General features: G+C 39.6%; 1 protein-coding gene across 3 annotated transcripts in view; it reads left to right on the top strand.

The window, feature by feature from the left end:
- AFF2 (ALF transcription elongation factor 2) overlaps nt 1–22,474 on the top strand; it is a 342,768-nt gene that overhangs the window by 246,690 nt on the left and 73,604 nt on the right. For all 3 annotated transcript variants that reach the window (XM_052813263.1, XM_052813262.1, XM_052813261.1), the window contains exons 8-9: nt 3,070–3,121; nt 18,580–18,617. In XM_052813263.1, coding sequence (XP_052669223.1) covers nt 3,070–3,121; nt 18,580–18,617 — 90 coding nt within the window. The remainder of the gene's footprint in view (nt 1–3,069; nt 3,122–18,579; nt 18,618–22,474) is intronic.

Genomic DNA, 22,474 nt, shown 5'->3' with positions numbered 1-22,474 from the left:
ATTATCTAGTAGTGCTGCTTTAAAGCAGTGGATAATTTACACATTAAAGTGAGATGTAGGTTTAAAAGTAGGAGTGTAGGATTGAATTAGAGTTAAAAGTCAGAATGATATAGTCCTGTATGAAGATGGTCTCAGTTTCCTGGGGGTATTGTCCTTCTGGTGTGTAATGAGACTTGCAGATAACAATCTGGGACCGTGGATAGATGGAGGTACAGCAATACACTGAGAATGGCACAGCAAGTAATGACACTGGGGAAACAAATGAATGTGTCTGCTAGATAAACAACATTAAAAGTTCCTGTTCATCGCCAAAGTCCAGGCCTCTAAAGATTAATATTTCCTGAAAAATTCTGTATTGGGTTTTCATGGCAAGGTTTTGGTAGCAGGGGGGCTACAGGTTTGGCTTCTGTGAGAAGCTCCTAGAAACTTCCCCCATGTCCAACAGAACCAATGCCAGCTGGCTCCAAGATAGACCCACTGCTGGCCAAGGCCGAGCCCATCAGCGACAGTGGTAGCGCCTCTGGGATAACATATTTAAGAAGGGAAAAAAAAGTTGCAGCGGGCACAGAAACTGCAGCCAGAGAGAGGAGTGAGAAGATGTGAGAGAAACAACCCTGCAGACACCAAGGTCAGTGAAGAAAGAGGGCGAGGAGGTGCTCCAGGCGCCGGAGCAGAGATTCCCCTGCAGCCTGTGGGGAAGACCATGGTGAGGCAGGCTGTCACCCTGCAGCCCAGGGAGGTCCACGGTGGAGCAGATATCCACCTGCAGCCCGTGGAGGACCCCACGCCGGAGCAGGGGGATCCCTGACAGAGGCTGTGACCCCGTGGGAAGCCCACGCTGGAGCAGGCTCCTGGCAGGACCTGTGGCCCCGTGGAGAGAGGAGCCCACGCTGGAGCAGGTTTTCTGGCAGGACTTGTGACCCCGTGGGGGACCCACGCTGGAGCAGTCTGTGCCTGAAGGACTGCAGCCCGTGGGAAGGACCCATGCTGGAGCAGTTGGTGGAAGAGCTGCAGCCCGTGGGAAGGACTCACACTGGAAAAGTTTGTGGAGGACTGTCTCCCGTGGGAGGGACCCTACGCTGGAGTGGGGGAAGAGTGTGAGGAGGAAAGAGTGACAGAGACAACATGTGATGAACTGACTGAAACCCCCATTCCCTGTCCCCCTGTGCCACTGGCGGGGAGGAGGTAGAGAAATTGGGAGTGAACTTGAGCCCGGGAAGAAGGGAGGGGTGGAGGAAAGGTGTTTTAAGATTTGGTTTTCTTTCTCATTACCCTACTCTGATTTGTTTGGTAATAAATTATATTAATTTTCCCTAAGTCAAGTCTGTTTTGCCTGTGATGGTAATTGCTGAGTGATCTCCCTGTCCTTATCTCGACCCGTGAGCCTTTCATTGTATTTTCTCTCCCCTGTCCAGTTGAGAAGGGGGAGTGACAGAGCGGCTTGGTGGGCACCTGGCATCCAGCAAAGGTCAACCCACCACAAATTCTTACTTTTAGAAGATTCTTTATCCATGCTACAGTCTTACTTTTATGGGTACACATATTACAGGGAGGCATCTGCCATTTATCAAGACATTAATGACTAGTAGTTATGTGTCCAGATACTTTGTAACCACTGAGCTGCCCGACAACAGAGGTCACCGAAAGACAGATGACTTACAAACCGGTTTAAAGATCTCCTTGCACTTTCTCTTTTTAAGAGCACCAGCAGGGCTTCAAACCTCCTGATATTTCCACACTGGGATTATTGTCCCCTCTTTAAAAATCCTTGTATCAGGAAGCTTCCATGATTTACTGGCAGTCTTCAAACAAAAAAACCCTTCCTAACAGAACATCCATTGATTGCTACAGTTATTTAAAGGCTAACAATAAAAAATCATAGACTTCAGTCTCCATCAAGGCAGAAAGGAAACAGTAATTGCAATTTGCGAGCCTCCTGCCGTGGGTAAAGGAGCTCAGGTTGGGAGAAAGGAAGCTCGGCAATTTTAGTGGCTGTCACAGCAGATTTGGGTGAGATGTGCTGATTCATTCATACGACATCGTGTGATAAGAGAATTTGTCAAGGTGAAAAGATGGGTGTGAGGTAGAAGTGTGCCCAAAGGGGAATATAAGCTCTGAGGAGGGCCACCAGATAAAAGCGTGAATATATGGGAAGCTGTATGGGAGTTATTTGGTGGCTGCTAGTCATGTCTCTAGGTAGACAGACCTCAAAAGGAGAGACCTTTTCTGCAAATATGTAACAGCAAATACTATGGTTTCTTACCCCGTATGTTTTGCCATACCCAAGTCTTGGATTAAAAAAAGAGAAGTAATGTAAGTGTTAATACAGTAATATGCATTATTCAACTCTTTCTTCTGCCAAAGGAAAGGAAGGAGGCACTGGGACAGCCACATCTTTTAGGAGTTTCCTTCCCCTTTAACCAAGGGCAGGGAGCAATAATGTGAGATTTCCCTGTATTTTTTTTTTTTTAAAAAAGGACAAATAAAAATGGGGATATTAAATAGCAGATTCCTAGCTTGGATGGAAAATGTTTGCTCTGCCTTCAGATACTAACAACTGTGAGGTGCCATCAAACCTCAAACAAGCTCCTTCTCTTCTTGCTATTCTCCACTTTGCATTCTCAGTTTGATAAGGTGGGGATTGGTACCAGCATCAAAGAAGATCAGTGATGCCTTAGATCAAGAATGAAATATGGAGGACTTTTTCTCAGTTTTTAACAGTCTCAGAGCTGAATTTCCCTTCCACCTTCTGATTTAGAAATACACGTAGTTGTATATGGACTAATCACCGTGAGACAATGTGCAAATAAAAAAGGACATGGAAGAGGAGCTGACTGCCAAACTTTACGATGGATGAGTCTGAAAGTCATTTGTTCTTACCTAGCATCACATAGAAGGACTAATGCATACATACATGGAGTATTCATCAGTTTACTTATCACAGATCTGATTTGCTGTTGTTGAATAGAAAGCGAGTTTTTCCTCTGACTTTGCTGAAGGGTAGATTCAGCCCATTGTATAGAAAGTTAATTCATTAAATGTAGTTCTGTATTGTCTCTTTTTTTTCAGAATGCTTGAGGATGATCTGAAACTCAGCAGTGATGAAGATGACAATGAACAGGTAAATACATCTGATATGAGTGTATAGACCGTATAATCTGACAAAGTTGTTTCATTGGTTGAATGTGATTGCATGTTGGTTTACTATATTTGCATCAAAAGCATTTTGAGGAGCTGCAGAATCCATTAGCTTAAATCTTGCTTGTGCATAGAACCTCTGTGGGAGGAAACTTATTCTTAAATAGGAATGGATTTTGTCAGTTTTGCTGAATTAACTTTGTGAAGTGGATTAAACTAAACCAAAACATGACTTAATAGCCTTGGAGTAAGAGACCACACATGGCATCACCCAGCAATAGCTAATGTGCTCTGAGTTTCTATTCTCCATTGTACCAAACTAACTGTGGAACAGCCTCCACTTGTTTTGCACTCAATTTCTTGAATTTATGACCTTTTTGGAATTGGGTGTAAAATGACCACATCAGACCACCAACACAACTGCAGAGCTCATTTGCACTTTGCAATTCCCTTGTATAGTTGCACCTGAGAAGACTGGGTCCGTAAGTTTTGTTCCAGTCACTGAGTAAAGGGCTGGGAGTCCATAGTCCAGCGACTGGAATCCACTGCTTCCCATTCGTGAGAGGGAAAATCCTCAGTGTGTAGTGGTAAATCAATACTGAAAGTCTCTCAACCTACTTGGGACATTAATGAAGAGTCACTTTCAGAAAAACTGGCTCGTGTCATTGTCTATCCTTCCCACTTTATAAATATTTATGGATAATGCTGGGAAATAAAGCTGGTGAAATTCATATTCTCAACATTCTTATCAGAAAAAAAAAAGAGACTTCGGGTTAAATTCATTTTTCATGTTACTTTATATATGCAATAGGCTCAAATGTTTAAATGTCTGCAGTAGAGAGGAAGGTAATGCTATAATTCAGCATAAGATCATCTGTTCAGCCTGGGAAATGTTAATTATAAGTCAGTGTGTCTTTCTTATTTATTTTTAAATCACCTAAATGTTATTCTTCAACCTACCTAATCCGTCCTTTAGGGTCATGCCAGGAAAGATTTACCTTCTGGTGTCAGTTGACCCCTTAGTCATACAAGTCAGTATTTTTTAGCACCGAGTTGCGCTCTCATCTGAAGCCAAAGGATCAAAAGCCTGTATTTGTGCAAGGAGCCATTGTACAAACATGGTGGCTTATGAAACCAGCAGGTTTCCTGATCTGTGGGAAACTTGCCCAAGTAGTCCTGTAAAATGACGTTGTGATACTGAGATGCCCAAAACCTAGAAATGGAAATATATTATCAGGTAGGAGTTACTTTTGTTTTCCTATAGTAGTAGTTTTCTAGTGACTTAAGTAGAATTATTCCAAATTTACACAATTTACACTGCTAAGATGAAATCACGTATCATTGGTGAATGAAGAAGCAAATGCCTGGGCCAGCATTTGCTGACATCAAATGAAAAGCCCTCACTGACTTGAATAGGTGTCATCTCTGATGTTAATCCCAACCAGGAAAGACATGGTTATGTCTACACTGCACAGCGGAGTATTGATACCTCTCAAAACATCACTGCTGTCGTGTGGTACATGCATGCCTCTTGCCCAAAGGCAGCATCGTGCTCATGAACAGTGTCACATTGCTGCCAGTTCAGGGGCTGCAGCCTGAGTCCTTAATGTGGTGGTGGTGTGCCCGAGCTGTAGGAAGCCTCAGACTGCACTAAAACTCCATGTGACTTCCCAGTAATACCATGCACAGTATAAGCTGCAGACAAACAAGAGAGCACAATAAGGACCGTTCATGTAGTTTCTCAAGATTTTATAGTACATAGAAAACATTCTTCCTTTTGGCAGTGTGAGCTTCATCTCACTCTTAAGTGATTAGAATTGATTCAAATCTCCTAAGCTCTCCCAAATATCTTCTTAAGAAACAGAAGATGGTGTGTATCTTTCGGGATTCCAAACATGAATGCTTCCAATCACGTAAAAAATAAACAAACGGTCTGGACCAGAAGCATGCTAAGCCTATTTCTTAAATGCCCTGCACTTCAAGGGAAACCATCACCTTTCCTATGTACCCCACATATGTATGGTTGCATCTCTTTTATTTGTATTACAAATAGAGGGTATAGACAAAGTTATACACATAGGAAATAATCCCACAGCTTTTTAGGTTTCCTGAATGAATGACTGTATGTGTCTGTCCTTTAAATTTTTGTCACACACTGCATCCCAGACTAAGGCCTTGCAAAGCTGAGCAGCATGGCTCTGCTGCTTCGCTCACACATTACACTGGCAGTGCCTTCACACTTTAGCAGCTTCTGCCATATCTGTTTAAAGAGAGGGGATTGGAAATGGAAAGAAAAGTTGCTCTGGCCCACTGGTCAGACACATAAACATCAACAAAGTAACTGCAATGGTTTTTGACTGCAAAATATTTTTTCCAAAAAGTACATAAAATATTCATTCATGAGGGACAGATCAAGGCAATTACAGCATGTGAATCTTACAGTGTTGAATGTTCAGCTGTGGAGCCCAAGGTTAGAAAAATACTTCTTTTTAGCATAAAGATTTTGCAGTCAAATGACCATTGTAATTCAGCTGTACACATGTGTGCATTCTCACAGGGAGAGAAAAGATTAAAACTCTCAGCTCAAAACCATTCTAACAGTTTATGCAACATTTCTATAAGGAAATGAAATCACTGTCTTTACAATCTTTCTGATTTTTTTTTTTTTTTTGCTATAGGCTTGCAGCCAATATGAAGCATGAGCTAGCATTTACTCATTGTTATTAATAAAAACACAGTATGTAAAAATCAAGTTTATTTTCTTTATCTCTACTCGTATTTCAAGGAAATTTAAATTCTTTGAGAACAGTGGTTGGTAGGGAGCCCTAGGATTTGTCCTTTGAGAATTGCTAGGAACCCTTCAATCTTTACATGGCAGGGGCAGTAGTGACACTGATGCATAAATGCACCTTGATCTCAACTCTTAGTGAATGTCTATAGTACGTGGAAAGAGTTTGATCTATCAGCCTGTCTTCTGAGACTACCAGTAGTCCATTTGTCATGGTGGAAGATTGTTAGAAGCTTGTCTGCAAGAAACAAAGCTCTTCTGTCTTACTCTCACTCCTATGAACAAGCGCACTTATTTCTGATCTGTATTGCATTTATTTAGGGGTCCATGGACCTTGTGCTCTGTCAGGTGTTAAACATCTCCTTCCTTTTCTCCCCACTTCTGAGGAAACACCCAACACACACGATAGCTCCAGTCAGTTATATAATTAAGAGGTTGAGCCTGATTTCTGGATAGGATGAGAACTACCAGGTTGAAGTCAGTGGAAGGTATGTATTCTGTACATAGTATTAGCAAGGCTGTTACTGAACATGCTGCCTACTTTCAGCATTCACTTTTCAAACAGGATTTTGAATAACTGGAAATTGTTCCTAAGAGTTATAAACATGAACTGGAGAACCCTCCTTAATATAAGTGTTAGGTCTTTTTTGGTTAAGGCACGCATGATGATGGCCTAGCAATGTATCACCAAGAAAAATATTCCTGAAACGAGGCTATACACTTTAATTTCACCCCAGAGAGGGCTTAAGAGGCTTCAGCAAGTCAGAGCTGACTGGAAATCCAAACTATTAGTTCCAAACTGCTGCAAATTGCATGGAAACCTTGTGGTTTCCCTCTCCTTTTAGGCTTCTGGCAGCTGCGGGCTTGTTGCAGAAGTTGTCAAGTGAATTTCTTTGGGCTGTGACATGCAGGAGGTCCAATGAGATGTTCATTGCAGGTGCCTGCAGACTTCAGATCTGTAAAGGTTTTTGGGCCTTGCTTGGGGAGACCACAGTTACTGCCTACATCTAACATATGAAACACACCCCACAGTATCTTCAGTGTAGACACTTTGGAGCTGGCCATATGACACATGCTTTGTCCCATAGACAAAATGCTGATTCTTATGTCTCATTGCGGGTGATTTGGGATTAAAGACACACAGAAAACGACGGGTTAGATCTGGAATCAATTTTCATTTACAGCTGAGAAGCAGTTATTGATGCTGTGCTCACAGTTCAATAAAAGATCTAAAGATATAGACCTTGTGTTTCTCTTTCAATATAAGCAGCATAATCAGTGTCAAATGTTTTTACAAAGAAAATTGTATTGACAGTTTTATTAAAATTGCTGTCTTTAAAGTTTTAAGTTATCCACAATTTTACCTACTTGAATGGTTTTTAATATGCACACTGACCAACCCAATAGATTTTTATGTCACGTATTTATAATACCAGGTAGGCATTTGTTTAATGTATTATTTGAGAGAGATTGTTACATTTAAGCGTTGCCTGGATTGTAAATTCTTGTAGTATTGTCACTGAGAGGAATGTTGGCATATGCATCAGTATTGCATTCTGAAGTCCTACTGCACAATATTTTTAGATTGGCTATGAGAGATACAGTCAAGGCAGATGACAGACATATTATTAGTAAAAGCATTAGATGACAAGGCATTTCAGAGATGCTAATGTTAATACTCTTCTGTGAGGAAGGACAGAGCTTTTAGATGGCTTTATTACTCTTAAAAAAATACATCAGAAATTAGGAAGAGTAGTGAAGTTTTTTAATTAGTAGCTTGGTTCAGCTAAAGAAGCTTAGATAAAACACAGGTTAGTATTTTTGTTCTTTAAAGCACCCCTGTATAATTCAAATTAGCTTTGAGCTCAAAGGCATCCAAATGAGTTGTGCCTGGATACAGTATTTTAAGTAGCTGCAGCGTACCCAATTTTCTTTAACCAGCTCCTCTTTGTTGTTCTGCCTAAGGAATAGTCCTGTTAACCTTTGAAATGCGTTCTTAATTTAAAGCACATTGCTAGTGTTCTGTGTGTTTTTGAACCAAAGAAACTTTGATACCAGTTACAGACCTGCTCCGTTTTCAGTATTTTATGTATACAGTGGTTTGGGCAGAACAAATCAATAAGATGTTTTTCTTTTCTATTTGATTTTTTTTCTCCTTCCCTAAATGATTGCCACTTTATTGCCACTTCTCTGATAACCATACAAACACAAGACATGCATATAATCCACGGCTCTGCTCTATCATTCGTATTTTACACAAACATAATTCTTTTTTGCTAGGTTAGTATTAGGTAATTACATACAAAATGTTTGACTTCGTAGCTGAGTCTAAAAAGGTGACCAGCCATAGGCTGAGCTTTGAATTCTTATAATGCATACTGAGCTTTCAAAGCCTTTACTCAGGTTAAATTTTTTAAAAATTTATGAAATTCTAAGTCACAATATGCCTTCATCATATCATGTAAACAGTTTTTAAAGTGGAACAGTGACCACTTTCCTTGTAACAGTAGATATCCTTCCCTGTTGTAATTTTTCCTGGTTTTTAGCTGGATCCTGAACAAGCTGTTTACCTCCCCAAGGTTTCTCTACATTTCCATTTACTTTGTTATCAGCAGAAGGGCTGAAGAACAGCTCTTCAGTAATGACATCAATACTGCACACACAGTGAGAGAGGTCATCTTGTCAAAGCTATAGAAAAATCAGATGGATTAGGATGAAACTAGGTGCAAAATAACTTTGATAGAGTCTTTTAATGTAAACAGTTTATCTGCCATTGGGTTCCATTGAAATCCCAGAGTGGTGCAGCATCAGTTGTAGCCACAGCAGCGTGTGTTTTGATAAAGAACCCACATTCCAGTGTTTAAGATCTACAGTCATGTTTTATAATTGTAGGGAAATGTTTTCATTAAGCCATTAATGAAAAAAGAAGCCATTAGGATAATACAGTCATTCTCCAACCTTGTCAGTCTATAACCATGAAAAATCCTTTTGTGAAGATATATCTCTTCTTGCTACCTCAGTCCATTTTAATTGATATTCAAATTATTTTATTCTGCACAACACTAGTTGAAACAACCATATATCATCAACTGTGTAAAATGAATACTCCAGCTTCCGTTAGACAAATCTTTGGTAATAAGAGATTTGATGGCTGACACGTCTAAGGTCGTAATTCACGTGGTAATGACATAGGTTCATATCATATATTTGTTTATCAGCAGAAGCTTTCAGTAACCACTCTGAGATCTGGGCTAAGCTTGCTGCAGTTATGAGCGAAAAACATGGCACACCACTAAAATACACAGTGTTATCAAAAGCTTTTAACTTCTTCAAATTCACAGAATCTCATGTAATTGTTTCCACACAGGTTGTTATTGTGGAGGTCATCCATCAGTGAAGAAGGGGATTAATACAACCCTCAGGACAAATGGTTGCTGTAGAGTGCACAGTACTACAGATCAACAACAATAGGTTTGCCCCTGCAGGTTGCAGGCATGCTCTTACCTGGGTGCTGGGGCAGCAGCTGCCCGGACCAGCACAAGAGCTGGAGGAGCCCCATCCCTCCCACTGACTTGCCTTTTCCATGGGTTGCCTAGTACGCACTGGCATACTGGTCTCAAAAACCCTCCACCACAGTAGAGAAAATAATATAGGAAAAGAAAATACTGGCAGGCAGGCAGCCCTAACAAAGGGAGAATGAAAAGATGGATAAATACAGCTACAAGAAGTCCTCTCCTCACTTCCCCACAAGTAAGCAGACATTTCATAGCCCCTCAGCGCTCTCTTCAACAGGTGCTTCTCTTGAATTTAGTTTTTCATGCCACCAGCCTGAAGCAGCCAGAGTCTGTCAGCCGTACCATAAGACATCATTCACCTGAAGGAGAAGCTTTAAAAAGACCCAATGCCTCCGTCACTAATTAAATAGAGGTGGAAAGGCCAGTTGTTCCACGGTACAGCCATAAGGACCAGACACTGGAGATCTGCCAGCCTTTTTGGGGTAGGAGGGAGTAGGGAGATGCAGCTTTCAGTCCACAGCACAGGTCATGTACTCTGCGTGCATGCTTGTGCACACATTTTTTTAAAGGAGTCTTTATTATAAGCATGGAGGAAAAATATATTTCCCCAGGGCCCCTTGCTATGTATGCCACTTATGCAAAAGCCCTGTATTGTTTTGGCACCAAGCAGAGGCAGCAGCAGGTGAGATAATTGATTGACACCAACATTGTTGTTGTTAAGAGAAAAGCCAGACTTGACCATACTGTCCTATAAAAATAAATCTGAAGTCGGTGATATCTGCAGGCCATCTCAGTGCTCAACACTCACTAATCCAACCACATAGGAAACATTTATCTCCCTTTTTTCCTCAAAAGGAGAGTGTGATTTTTATCATGAATGCCTTCTGAAGCATTTTGGTAAAGAAAGTGTCTGGCTTTCTTACACTGGCCATCTGCAGTGTTGCTTTTTTGTAACAGCCCAAGCAACCGTCTGTGAAGTTCAAAATCTAAATTCTTGGGAGTTTTTTACACCAGGATAGTGCTAGTGCTGGCTTTGAGACTGGGGGAGTTGCAAAAGTCTGAAGGAGGGACTCATAGGTGGCCAGAACAAGCGTAAAGTATGTGATGAAAAGGGCATGATAAATCCAGTAATTAGCTTCTGTCAGCCAGAATAAGGGGAGAAGAAGGGAAAGTTGATCTCCCCTGGAGGTGTTCCAGAAGAACAGTAATGAGAACTAAACACCTTAATTTTTCTTACGATGAATTCATTTGCCACTGCAAGGTTTGCTGGGGTTGGAGGTGCTCCATTCTGTGCCAGCAGGATGAATCTTCCCAGAACAGACCTTCTGCCTGCTTGTAGGGACAGGTCAGGACCACAGTGTGACAGTGCAATTGATTTGGGCAGGGTGTTCTCGCAGAGAGCGTGCCTGCCCTACAAAATTACCAATTTCATGGCAATACTCTTAAGTATAATTTTTGGAGCTGTGCAATTTAGTAATTGCCTAAGTCATCTGAGCAATGTACTAAACCAGACCAAGGTCAGCAAAGAGTTATTTCATGTGTGTTTACCTCTGTTACCTCTGCTGCCTGTTTGTAATAGATTTAACATTCCGTATAGATGTAATGTTCAGTATAAATTAAAATCCTTAAAGTCTTTAGTCCTGCACAGGAAATAAATGGGCAGCATGAACAATAGCAACATCAATTCACATCTTCCCAGCACTGCCACTGCTGGTACTCTTTGACTCTGCCCTTTTGCTTCTCAAGTCTAGGCAACTATTCATTGATTTAGAGTAGGGAAGACACTAAGGATAGGTTGGACTCCCAAAGGAATGAGATAAAGGCCTTGGCCACAAAAGAAAATCAAAGGGCATAAACTGCAAATGAGCAGGGGTGCAAGGGGCTGTTTCTGAGATGTCTGCCTATCCTCCTTTCCATTTTGACACAGCAAGTTATAATTCATGTGAACATTGCAAAAGTAACAGTCGGACATTGCACGCTAAGTACACCTCATTATAAGACCTCAAAATATCAGCACTGTTCAGGTAAGTTTCAGGGATGGAGATACAAAGAATTACTCTCCTTGTGCTAGAACTGGGAAACTGAGGAATACACGGGTTGTGGAGACTGTCTGCAGCTGCACAACGAGGTCACAGGATATTCCTTGAATCTAGTCTTTTGCTGCTTATTTCTTGAGGAAAGTTTAGAGAAGACTTATTGTTTCTCTTGTAAATGTTTCTTGACCTTTTCTCTGTTTCTTTTGCCTCCTCAAGATTTTTAATCATGTGATTAACATGTTGAAATGCAGCTATGGAGTAAACCCAACAAATAATGGATTTTTTTCTTATTTACTAGCCATCTGGAGGCTTGAACCAAAAACACATTTTAGAAAAATCATCAGTAAATAAGATGATGACAAATACTGAGTTTTATTCCTAGCTAGATGTTTTATGTTTTCACAATAGGATTATCATCCACTAAGCCTAGGTCATTTGTAATGAATTTGTAACAAATTATTTGCTAGGAAATGATATTTCAAAGCAGAATTTCAATTTAGAATTTTTTTCTTAAACATGGACCATTAGCTACAATTTTCCAAACCTTTTCTGTCACCAGGGCTGTATATTGTTTTTCCCAGTAAAACAATTCTTATGAAAAATTAGGCCTAGTTCTAGTCAGGAGTTCTGTTCTCTGCCATAGAATTCTGCAATGACCAAGTCAATTGGTATTGTCAGAGCATTTAAATCTACTAGTCTTCATGAGATGTTGATTGATTAGCATTTGTAAAACAACTTGACAATGTTTTGTAGGACTACAAAAGTAGAATCGGTAGAATTTGTAAGGTCATATTACAATTTCTCCTTTATTGGATGGAGGAGTCAAAATTAGTACAATTAGCAACTTCCCATCGAAAGCATTTTTAAAAAAATCCAGCATATATCAAAATAATTGGGGAAGGAGGGCACTGTTTCAAGCCTCTTCTGTCAAGGTTGGTACTAAAGTCCTAAAATAAGCATACATGTTATGTGAGTTATCTTTAAAAGAAGTCTGTTGATTGAGAGATAGCTGTAACAGTTTGTATTGTCAAGTTCACCAAAGACACTGAATAAACTGGAGCCTGTGCAACAAAAGCAACAATGTTCATAGTGCCCACACTAGCTAATTTAAAACCAGCTCCGGTATGTCTACACAAGCAACAAGCACTCCTTAGAGTGTAGTGCGCACTCAGTGTGTGTAGCTCTTCTCCATTTTTTTAAAAAACATGGAATAGTCCTTCAAGAAGGGGAAGTGGCCATGTTTTTCATTGCACACTTCTTTAGTTTGATTTCCACCATTGGCCTGATGGAAATGTAGGGATTTGGAAAAAATGCTGACAGAAGCCCAAATATATCTGTGTTGTTGCTCAATTAAAAGCAGTTCACTTACATCAAGGATGAAGATGACTCCTAACCCACAGACAGTTTTAGAATTGGTCACTTAAACTCTGTTTTTCATTTTACCCAGCCTCCACTGCATGAATTGAAATTAAATTTCCAGTATTTCAAGTATTCTTGAGCATCTGTCTCTGAAGCCATAAGCGTTACTGCATTGCTCAAAGCAATAATGAGAAGCTCTCTGTGCTTCATACACAGCAAGAGTTCAGTGAACTGTTGTGATTTGTAGATACCCCATGCTTGGTGACTTGATATTTCCAAAAAATGGATCTTAGCTGATCCATCCCACATGTTTGGCTTCTGAAGAAAAAATACTCACTTTTTAAAAATACAACATGATGAGGAGAGAATCTTCTCCATTGTTTTGGTCCTAGATACAGTAACATTGGGCTTTTTGTCCTCGAGGTGATTCTGACCTGAAACATCACACACAGAATCTCAAATACAAGGTTGCCAACTTCACGTCAAAGGCAATTAGCAAGAAAGAAATACAATCTCCTCTGTTGACATTAGGGGACAGGTAGAGGAGAGCATAACCAATGAAGTAAGAAGAAAAAGAAGAAGGATCACAACACACATATTTACGCATGTATCTTCACATACTAATCCTTCAGCCCTTGGGTTTGGGCTTTCTGATCTCCAGCACAATTCTGGATGGTTTGTTTGCTGCACACTACATTCTCCTCCTCCACAGGAAGTCATAGTTAGCACCAACTGTATCATTACAGGGTAAGAGCACAATACAGTGCAGTCGATAAGTAGTGGGTTTTGGTTCGTTACTCAGGATCATAGGTAAGGCATTCTGTATAAATAAGAGCATGATATAACTTCCAAGACAAATTATAATCTATGAAGATAGATAGATATAAAACTATACATATAACTCAACTAATGTGGAAAATGTCTTTGTTTTTATTGGGTTGTTGAATTGGGTCTCCAAGGAGTCTCTTCTATACCTACAGGACAGGAGAACAGCATGGTGGGTTGTAAACTTGTGTTGAGTCACTTAGCTATTCGCCCAAGCATACAGAGCTGGTTAGAAACTGGGAGATTAACCTAAGTTAGATTTGCAGCAGCTCACAGAAAAAGTTAAAGCATGAAGGCCTTCCTTCTGCCAACATGTTTGATGGCATGAAGTGCCATCTGTCTCACCCTAAGAGACTCTTTGAGGCTCAGCAATTGCCTTCTTAGGTGGCTGATCAATGCTTCTGAGTCAAGGGGGTGAGGAGGCATTCTTAAAAATACTTTTTGTCTAATCTCACTTTCTGAAATCAAATACTTTTCCCTGAAAATCCTGGATTTTCAGTTATGCAATGGAAAATATATATTTTCTTTGGATAGCAGACACTTCCTCTGTTACACTTGACCAAAAATCTAATTTGCCTTCTGCAGATGCCAGTTATTTACTTTGATATTTTTGAGCCAGCTTCTTGTCAGTTCATTCTCCTCAGGTCTTTGTGATGTAGGAAAGTTGTACTGACTGGAGTGCTTTTTCTGGTTCTTTCTATCCAGAAGCCAGTCCAGTAATTGATATATCCACCCTGCAGATCAAGTAAAGCACAGTGCAGGTGGGTTTTGAACTAATGCTAAAACAACTGGCACCAAAATCAGGTGTAATGCAACATAAGAGGTAGGAGTCATTCACAGTTATAAAAGTCATGGGAAGACATCCCTGGGCAAATACTCTCTGATGGATGATCCTCTGTATCTTACTGCTTTTCATGTATTCTTCATGTTCTTCCTTCTTATTCAACACTAGAGTCAGCTATTGAAATAAGGTCTTAGAGAGCAGAGGCACAATTATGGAAAGGCCATAACTGTAAAAAAAAAAATCAGAAGGAAATCACAAGTTAAAGTGGAATGATTATCTAGTTCACTCTGGCTTCCATTTTCTAATCATCCTAAATTATTTTAATGCATGTTTTCAAGCTCAAAATTAGCAAAGGTCCCATAATTCTGCTAACACCCATTGAATATTACATTATACCAGTCCAATTTAATTCCATTCTTTTGCAGCATCATCTCCCACTCAGGGCACATGTATCATGGTTTAGGGACCTCCTACCTGCTCTGTTTCTAGATAGTACTTTTAATACATGAAGTTTAGGAATCATTGTGGAGTTAAAACCAGTTTCTTATTTGTGAAGGCCTAGGAATATAAGGTAAAAAAATAACTCTTAAAACATGTTTGTCTTTGAAATATCTTAAATTAATAATCAAAAGCTTGCATCAAGTCTAAAACAAATCAAACTCAGGCATGAAGATGAGAAACGGGAATTATTAACTGAGTAGCGAGGCTGATGGAGGCTCAATGAGATCATTTTGTTCAAAGATTAAAGGCGATGAACACTGAAATAGTTGAGGAGGATGGCTATGAACACATCTGACTAGAGCTGCTAAATTCAGTAATGATCAAAAGTTAATTATCAAAGCAGAGAGAACTACTCAACACAGACAATTTGAGTCAATAGCTAAGCAGCCCAGAAAAAAAGTAATTTGGAAGAAGTATTTTCCTATAATGAAGTTATATAAAAGACGTACATTTCAAAGAAACCTGCCTAAAACAAGATTGCATTCTTCCTGATCAGAGAAAAATAATTAGCTCTAATTGACAGACCTGCTGCACACCAAATATTTTCAAACAATATGTTTCTGCATCAAAGCCTAATGTGTAGAGTTACTCAATGTCACTTTGATTTTGCCTTCCTTTATCTTCTGCCACTGGGCATGCTCACGATATCACAACAAATACGCTTTGAAAAATGAATGAGCAACACCTACAAGACAAATAAAAGCAGAAGGCCAGATCCTGCATTTCTTTCTCAGACAGAATCCCCGACATATTCTGTGCTGTGTTTAACATCACCATGGCCCCACTCAGAGGCAAACTGAATCCTTTGTAATAGGAAATGACCAGTTGCTTGATCATCCAACATTAAACTAGGCTAGCATGTAGATTAACCTGAGCATTTGCAATATTTGTTTAAAACTCTGTATGAATAAGCATGTGTGTGAAGGACACTGTCCCTCCAGCATGTGCCTTTTCTTGAGAGTTAGGAAAGTGCCTTCTCCCAGTAACAAAGGGGAAAAAATGTGGAAATTCTCCATGTAGAAATCTAAGGAAAGATATGTGCTAGCATGTTCATGGTTCAAGAAAATAAAATATATCTATAGTTCTTTCTTCCTAAAGTTACCACATTCCTTTCAGGGTAAACAGTTGCCATCAACGTAGCTAAGTAGTCAAAAATCAGACATTCAGTTTAGACTCTGCTCTTTAATATTCTATGACTTTGACATTGCCAGTTCTCACTCCCTGAAATACCACCTTCTTCTTTAATCTTTCATGTAAACAGTTTAGCTCACACCATCATGCACATGCTCTCCCGAATATCTTCTGCTTTACTTTGTATTAGAATCAACTGCATTATTATTATTTACTTGCGATCCTGGACACTCTCCACTCTTCTGTTTTCTTTTCTTTATCTGTATTTTGATACCAGCTTTTGTGTAGTGATTTTTGAATGATTTGGGGGAAAAAAAACTGATTTAGATGCAAGTTTCACATGCTTGAACTCAGAATTGTTGTAGTCCAGCTATTTGGTATATAGAACGGTCAAGCAAAATATCACTGTACAGTCAAAAAAACTTCTGCCATTGTGGAAGGCTGTTTATAAGCTTTAAAAATATTTTTAGTTCCCTGCAGGATGGGACTGAAACTTGGCATTTAGTGGGAGGCCTCGGAGACTAAAATGCCATTTTTGATGGTGTTTTAATCCATTTTAAATGAAGCATTTGTGTGTTGTTACATGTAGTTTATTACTCAGAAAGATTTCTTAATAACAAGATTCTGACTGCATTTGTACATGGCAGCTGAAAAAGGGAGATCTGGGAGAGTATCATTGGAAAGAGGCACAACTCACATTATCTCACTAATGAGGCAGGGACCCCATTTCATCATAGGCTTGTTTGAGAGGACATAATTAGGTTTGGGTCTGTAACACTTATTTGTGCAATCTGAAGTTTAGCATTTCCTGAGGTTTAAGTGTTTTATTTAGCAACCCTACTGTACAATTAATATAATTGTTTCCTATCATGCATTCATTGATTTATTCTTTAGATGGAAAATACAATCCAAATGAAACAAACACATTTTTCTTCGCACCCTGGGAGCCAGCCCAGAGGATTGCTGTTGCTCCATCTCAGCTCTCACAAGCTCTAATTATTTCTCCCAAAATTTAAACTTATTATTAGGAATTTCCATGGATTTAAACACAGATTTTTATCTTTGTTATGATTGGAGGCAAAAGTGCCAAAACAGCAGGTATATTGAAAAACTAGCCCCATTGTAGACCCCAAAAGAAAACTCATTCTGGCAAAATTTGGAACCCAGTTGTGCAGGTCCCAGAGGTTTCAAAAGTTAATTGGTTTTCATAGAGGATTTAATTCCTCAAGGGCTTATGTGAGCATTTTTCAGGACCACTAATACTAGCAGTTCCTATGTGGGAACCATGTTATTCCCATCCCTAAGCATAGCAGAGGTTAAAATTCCTCACCAAAACCCTTCTCTTCACTTTTGGTAGGCTTTATAAAAATATCTCTGAAGGTAATTAAGCACTAAAACTTTCCTTACTATAATAGGTTTATGGATCAGTTGTCTTAATTCTGCCTTTCACCGCTATCCATGCTTGTAATCTCACTAACCATCTGACCGCTTTCCACATTTAAATCTATTACAGTCTGGTTCTGCAAACGCTAGGAGGAATTCTCTGAAATGATACGACAACACTAGTTTATCTGAAGGTGATATTTCAAGCCCTCTTACGTTAAAACATTATTTACCTATTCTGAAAAAAATCGAGGGGGATGCAAGGTTGGTTCAGATTACATAATTATGCCACAGAAGCATTAAAAAAAAAAAATCTCCACTAAAATCTCGAGCAGCTTAACCAGTGTGATAGACTGGCGCAGCTCTGCCATCGGTGCCCCCAGCTGTGTTGCTTAGCAACATTTTAATTCAAGAAGAATCGAAGGAGATGAAATCCCCGTGGAGAGGGAAACAGAAATAAGAGGGCCGTTGACAGATGATCTGAGTTGTTTCTTCTAATATACTGTGAAGATCACTGGCTCTTTTCATGAATGATAAATGGACTGTACACAGATCAATGGGTTCAGCAATAAACTGGAACCAGGCTCCATGTCTGAGGTGGTGCAGGCCGAGAGGCCCAAAGATTTACTCATTTAGATGATTTGGAGTGTGTTTTCTCAAAGGTTTCACAAGAGGAAATTGATCTGAACATTTGGTCATCCCTTGCCCTTTTCTGTCGTTGGCGAATAAAAACTGTTTTGGAAACGGAGTCCGTTCTTCCCTTTATTTTTTCCTGTTGTTGTTCTTGTTCCAGATATGGACAGATAGCTTGTGACAAAGGGGCCAGACCTCAGAGCGGGAAATGAAGTAATTGCCCTGAATGAGCAGTTCCTAAACACTCGTGGCCATTAAAAATAAACAAACCGCACTGATATCACAAACTGGGGCAGAAGTGTTTAAAACCTGTAGCACTGTCTCTCTGAAAGGGTCCAGCTCCTGCAGCCCTCTGCCCCAGTTGTGGCAGGCTGCCTGGGTGTGCGCTGCTGAAGAGCATCTGTGAGTTGATGTTTGCTTGCGGCTTGGTTGTGCTTTGTTGCGTTGCGTAATTGTTTGTTTCCCCCACCCCTCTTCTGTTTACAGGCTGCTGAAAAGACAAAGTTGAGAAACATTCCTGTAAAGTAAGTTATTTTTATATCTGTTTGAAAATGCAAGTTTAACGAAGTTGTTGTATACGATGGCTAAAAAGACTAGGACAGTAAGAAGGGCAACAAAAGAGATAATAGAATTCAAATTGCCCCTAATCATAGCTATAAAAAGGTCAGTATCATTGAGGAAAGCTTTCGATTTCGCATGTGTCCCTAATGATTGCACTCCCCAAGTTTCATCCAGTTTCCATAAATTAATGTGTTGTCTATGAATAGCTGCCAAATAATATCACAATCATACTCAATACGTAGTGCTCTTAGCCTTGGGGAGGTTTGTACATGCTAAAAAGATTATGATTTTTAATTGCAATCCTTGAGAAGGTCTGACAGGGGAGAAATAACTAGGAATGTGCCAAATGATTTCTAGACACGTGGGAATATTTTGCACCTATGTATCAAGGCTTTGCCATCCTGTTGATTAAGAGCTCTTCCTCACTCCGTGTGTGCGTCTCTCTCACACCATACACACACACGTATGTTTCTGCTCTTTACAGTAGGGTTCTGTGAAGGATGAGCAAGCTACCAGGGAGCAATTTCCAGGGCATTTTATGAGAAGTTCTTAAATCTTAGGGCACTAGCGGCAACACGCAACCATATATCATTAAATTAAGAAAGTTGCTATATAGATGTCCTGGCTCTTTGAGAAAACGCATTTTCAGTTAAAGCTACCAGCAATCAGTGATTCTGTTTAAATAATGAATACTTCAGTCTTAATGGGCTCTTATGTACCAATAAAACACATATTTTTAGCTTCAGTAGGTGATCATTGCAGTTATAACTAAGTCCCGGTAACTGTATATTCCCGTTACAGACAGAGGAAATGTTCTTATTTTTATAGTAGTTTGCTGATCATGCTGGCTTTTGGACTGGAGTGGTTTTGTATTTGTAAGAACATGCACTGACAGGACTCACAAATCATTGTGTTTTAGCACACGTAACAAAAGAATACAGTTCTACTTCTCACTTGGCTTCCATCATGTATAGTCATTTACACCTTATAAAGTGAACACAAAATGTGTATGAACACTCCTTGGAGTGATTAGGCAAGATGCAAGATAGTCATAAATCACTCTCTCTTTATGTTTCATTCAATCTGATAAAAATTAGAAATAGGATCCAGCAGGGACCTGATAGCACATGAAACTTCTAATAAGACAAGGGACCTTTCTTGCCTGTAGGGCTAGTTCAAATTCAGTGCAAGCTGAATTAAAGTCATTGTTAGCCAGTGGCTGTTTAATAGAGAGTGTGAAATGAGCTGTGTTTTCACCTCACATTACAGAGGATCCAGAAGTTGCAAGGTGATGAGAGTCCTGGGGAACAACTCCAGAATAATCATTCATGATTCATTCACCTTTTTTTTTTTAATATTTTGAGTCAAATTCTCAGGAATGGCTCAACTGAATTGAGTTTACCCACATAAAACAGAGATATTGAGCCTTGCAGTCATTAAACAGTGTGTATGTGACACTGATGCCCAGTTAATCCACCAGAAAGATTTGGGAGTGGGGGGAAGGGTGATTTAGGTTAAATCATTCCTTTATGGGACTTGCATAAGTGTAACATTTTGGAGTGGAAGAAGGCCAGATGGACAGTCTCGCTCTTTCCACCTATGTGTGCATATTTCACCCTGTCATGTTTCCCCCAACTGGTTGTTTAACTTCTCTTTGACTATGTTCATGGTGGCAGCTTCAATTAGTACCCTAGGGAATCCATTATACATATTAATTACACTCTGCATAACAAAACAGCTGAAAAATCTGCCTAGTATTTTTCAGTGACATGTAACTATTTAAGGTACCTGTATACAGTTATGATTGTATGCTAAAATATTACCTCTTGGGGCAAAAGAATAGTGTCTTTAAGATAGCAGTAGTAGATATGGATTGCATTTATATAAGTGTCACAGCCACACTTGGTACAGCTCAGGCTTGTCTAGCTTTTAGTCGTTGCTTTTGTAGCTCTCAAATGTCAAAGAGAATTTCACTTGAATTTTAATGTTCTTCAGCTATGCAAAATAAAGTTTGTAGCTTCCATTGTCATAAGGGCTGAAAGCTGTACAGATTCCTTCTACCATATGTGACTTATCACATACATTTTTAAAAACACATTTCTGTTATTAAGACATATGTGATAGTACACTTCTGCAAATGTGAATTGCTTTTGGCTAAAAGCCATGCACTAATAAGTTGAGTTGAATCTAACTGCATTTGACATCTGTTACAATATATTTTTTCTTTTACATATAAAAATATATATATATATATATAAAATATTCGCAGTTGTAATTAGCATTAAAAAATTCCTTATTTTTACATTGGGCTGACATAGTTCTTGTGTCCCAAAACTGGAGTCAGAAATCATTCCCATTTAAAGACTATGGTTTATATAGAGTCCTTGGACAGGACCTAATAGTGCTGCTATTTAACATATTAGTTTAATAACATGATGAAGACTTCTGTAGAAAAGGTCTATTTACTTTTCATTGCTAAGTTTATTAATGTTGCTGGTTTAATGTTTGGGAGGAAGTTTACTGTTCTTTTTTGTTCTGTTGAATCCCTCCAGCACTTAACACTTATGGAGGGAAAAAACCAAGGAAGTTTCCTTCCTAAAGTTCAGTAAAGCAGCCAAGCAGCTGGTTTGTTAATGTGCACCTGTCTATAGGTGCTTAGACTAACTGGTGTGAACTTCCTGATGGCTAAGATAGATGCAGGTAGCATTTGGCTCCTTCAGAAGGCTTGGTCTCAATTCCATCTTGCTTGTAGCACTGCAAGACACAACACATCCATAGGAACTCATCTTTATGTATTGGTAGCATCATCTGACATAATATTACTATAAATAAGCACACAGAAAATAGCTAAGAAGTCTCTGTGTCTGCAGAACTGATTTTTTTTTGGGGGGGGGGGGGAGTGTGGAAATAGTGCAGTTACTTTTCCAAAAACATAAGACCCTTTTCTGTCTGTATCTGGCATCAATACGGCCCCCATAACTAAAGAATCCATTCATTTAACTTATTTATCCTCTCCTGCCCTTGTCATATAAGGAGCACTTGCTTTCTCCTATTGGTCTTATCCATATTTACATTGAGAGTCTGTAGTAGAAAAGGGATTTCCTGGATGCAAAGTGTCCTAGATACTTTCTTGCTTGATGGTCCTTTTCATGCTGTTCCTATCCCTGAGTCTGAAAGAGGTAACATGACTTAGACGAGTTTACCCTGTGGAGGGTTTACGATTTCTAAAGAGCTGTTATATGAGAAATGGTTTTGAATTAGGACACATCCAGAGGAAATAATCTTCTATATACCCTGTGGTTTGATGGAAGGAGGGGAGAACAGTGGTATCATTAAAATTCAATAGCAGCTTTGCTCTGAAACCCAACTGATGATCACTCTTCCCAGATTTTTTTCCAGACTTGGGTAAGCAATGGAGCCCACATCAGCACAGAGCTTAGAGGAGTCATGTTCATGTTGACTTGGACCACGTCAGTTATCTTTTATCAGTGGGTTGAGCTGCAGGATCCCCTCAGATCCAGGCACAGTCAGGGTTAGGCCTCGCTCTCCCGGTTGACTACTCTTGGCTTAGCAGCCTGTACATTAATGTAGACTGAAGGTCAACCAACCCAGTGCTTTATCTCTGCCAGTGGCAGAAGGTGGGGGAAGAAGAACAGCAATTACAGAGGCATCCTCTACAGGGAGCATCATCCCACCTTCCTGCACACAGCTTTTCCACTTCCATAACTGCACGTCCTGTGTTTAGGAAGTATCAATGGACTTACCCTCCATGCAAAATCTCTTTTGAAATCTGTTTATACTTCTTGTCCCCACAACATCC

Source organism: Harpia harpyja, chromosome 18, assembly GCF_026419915.1.
Source record: "Harpia harpyja isolate bHarHar1 chromosome 18, bHarHar1 primary haplotype, whole genome shotgun sequence".
NCBI lineage: Eukaryota > Metazoa > Chordata > Aves > Accipitriformes > Accipitridae > Harpia > Harpia harpyja.
This window is presented reverse-complemented; position numbering and strand designations above follow the sequence as displayed.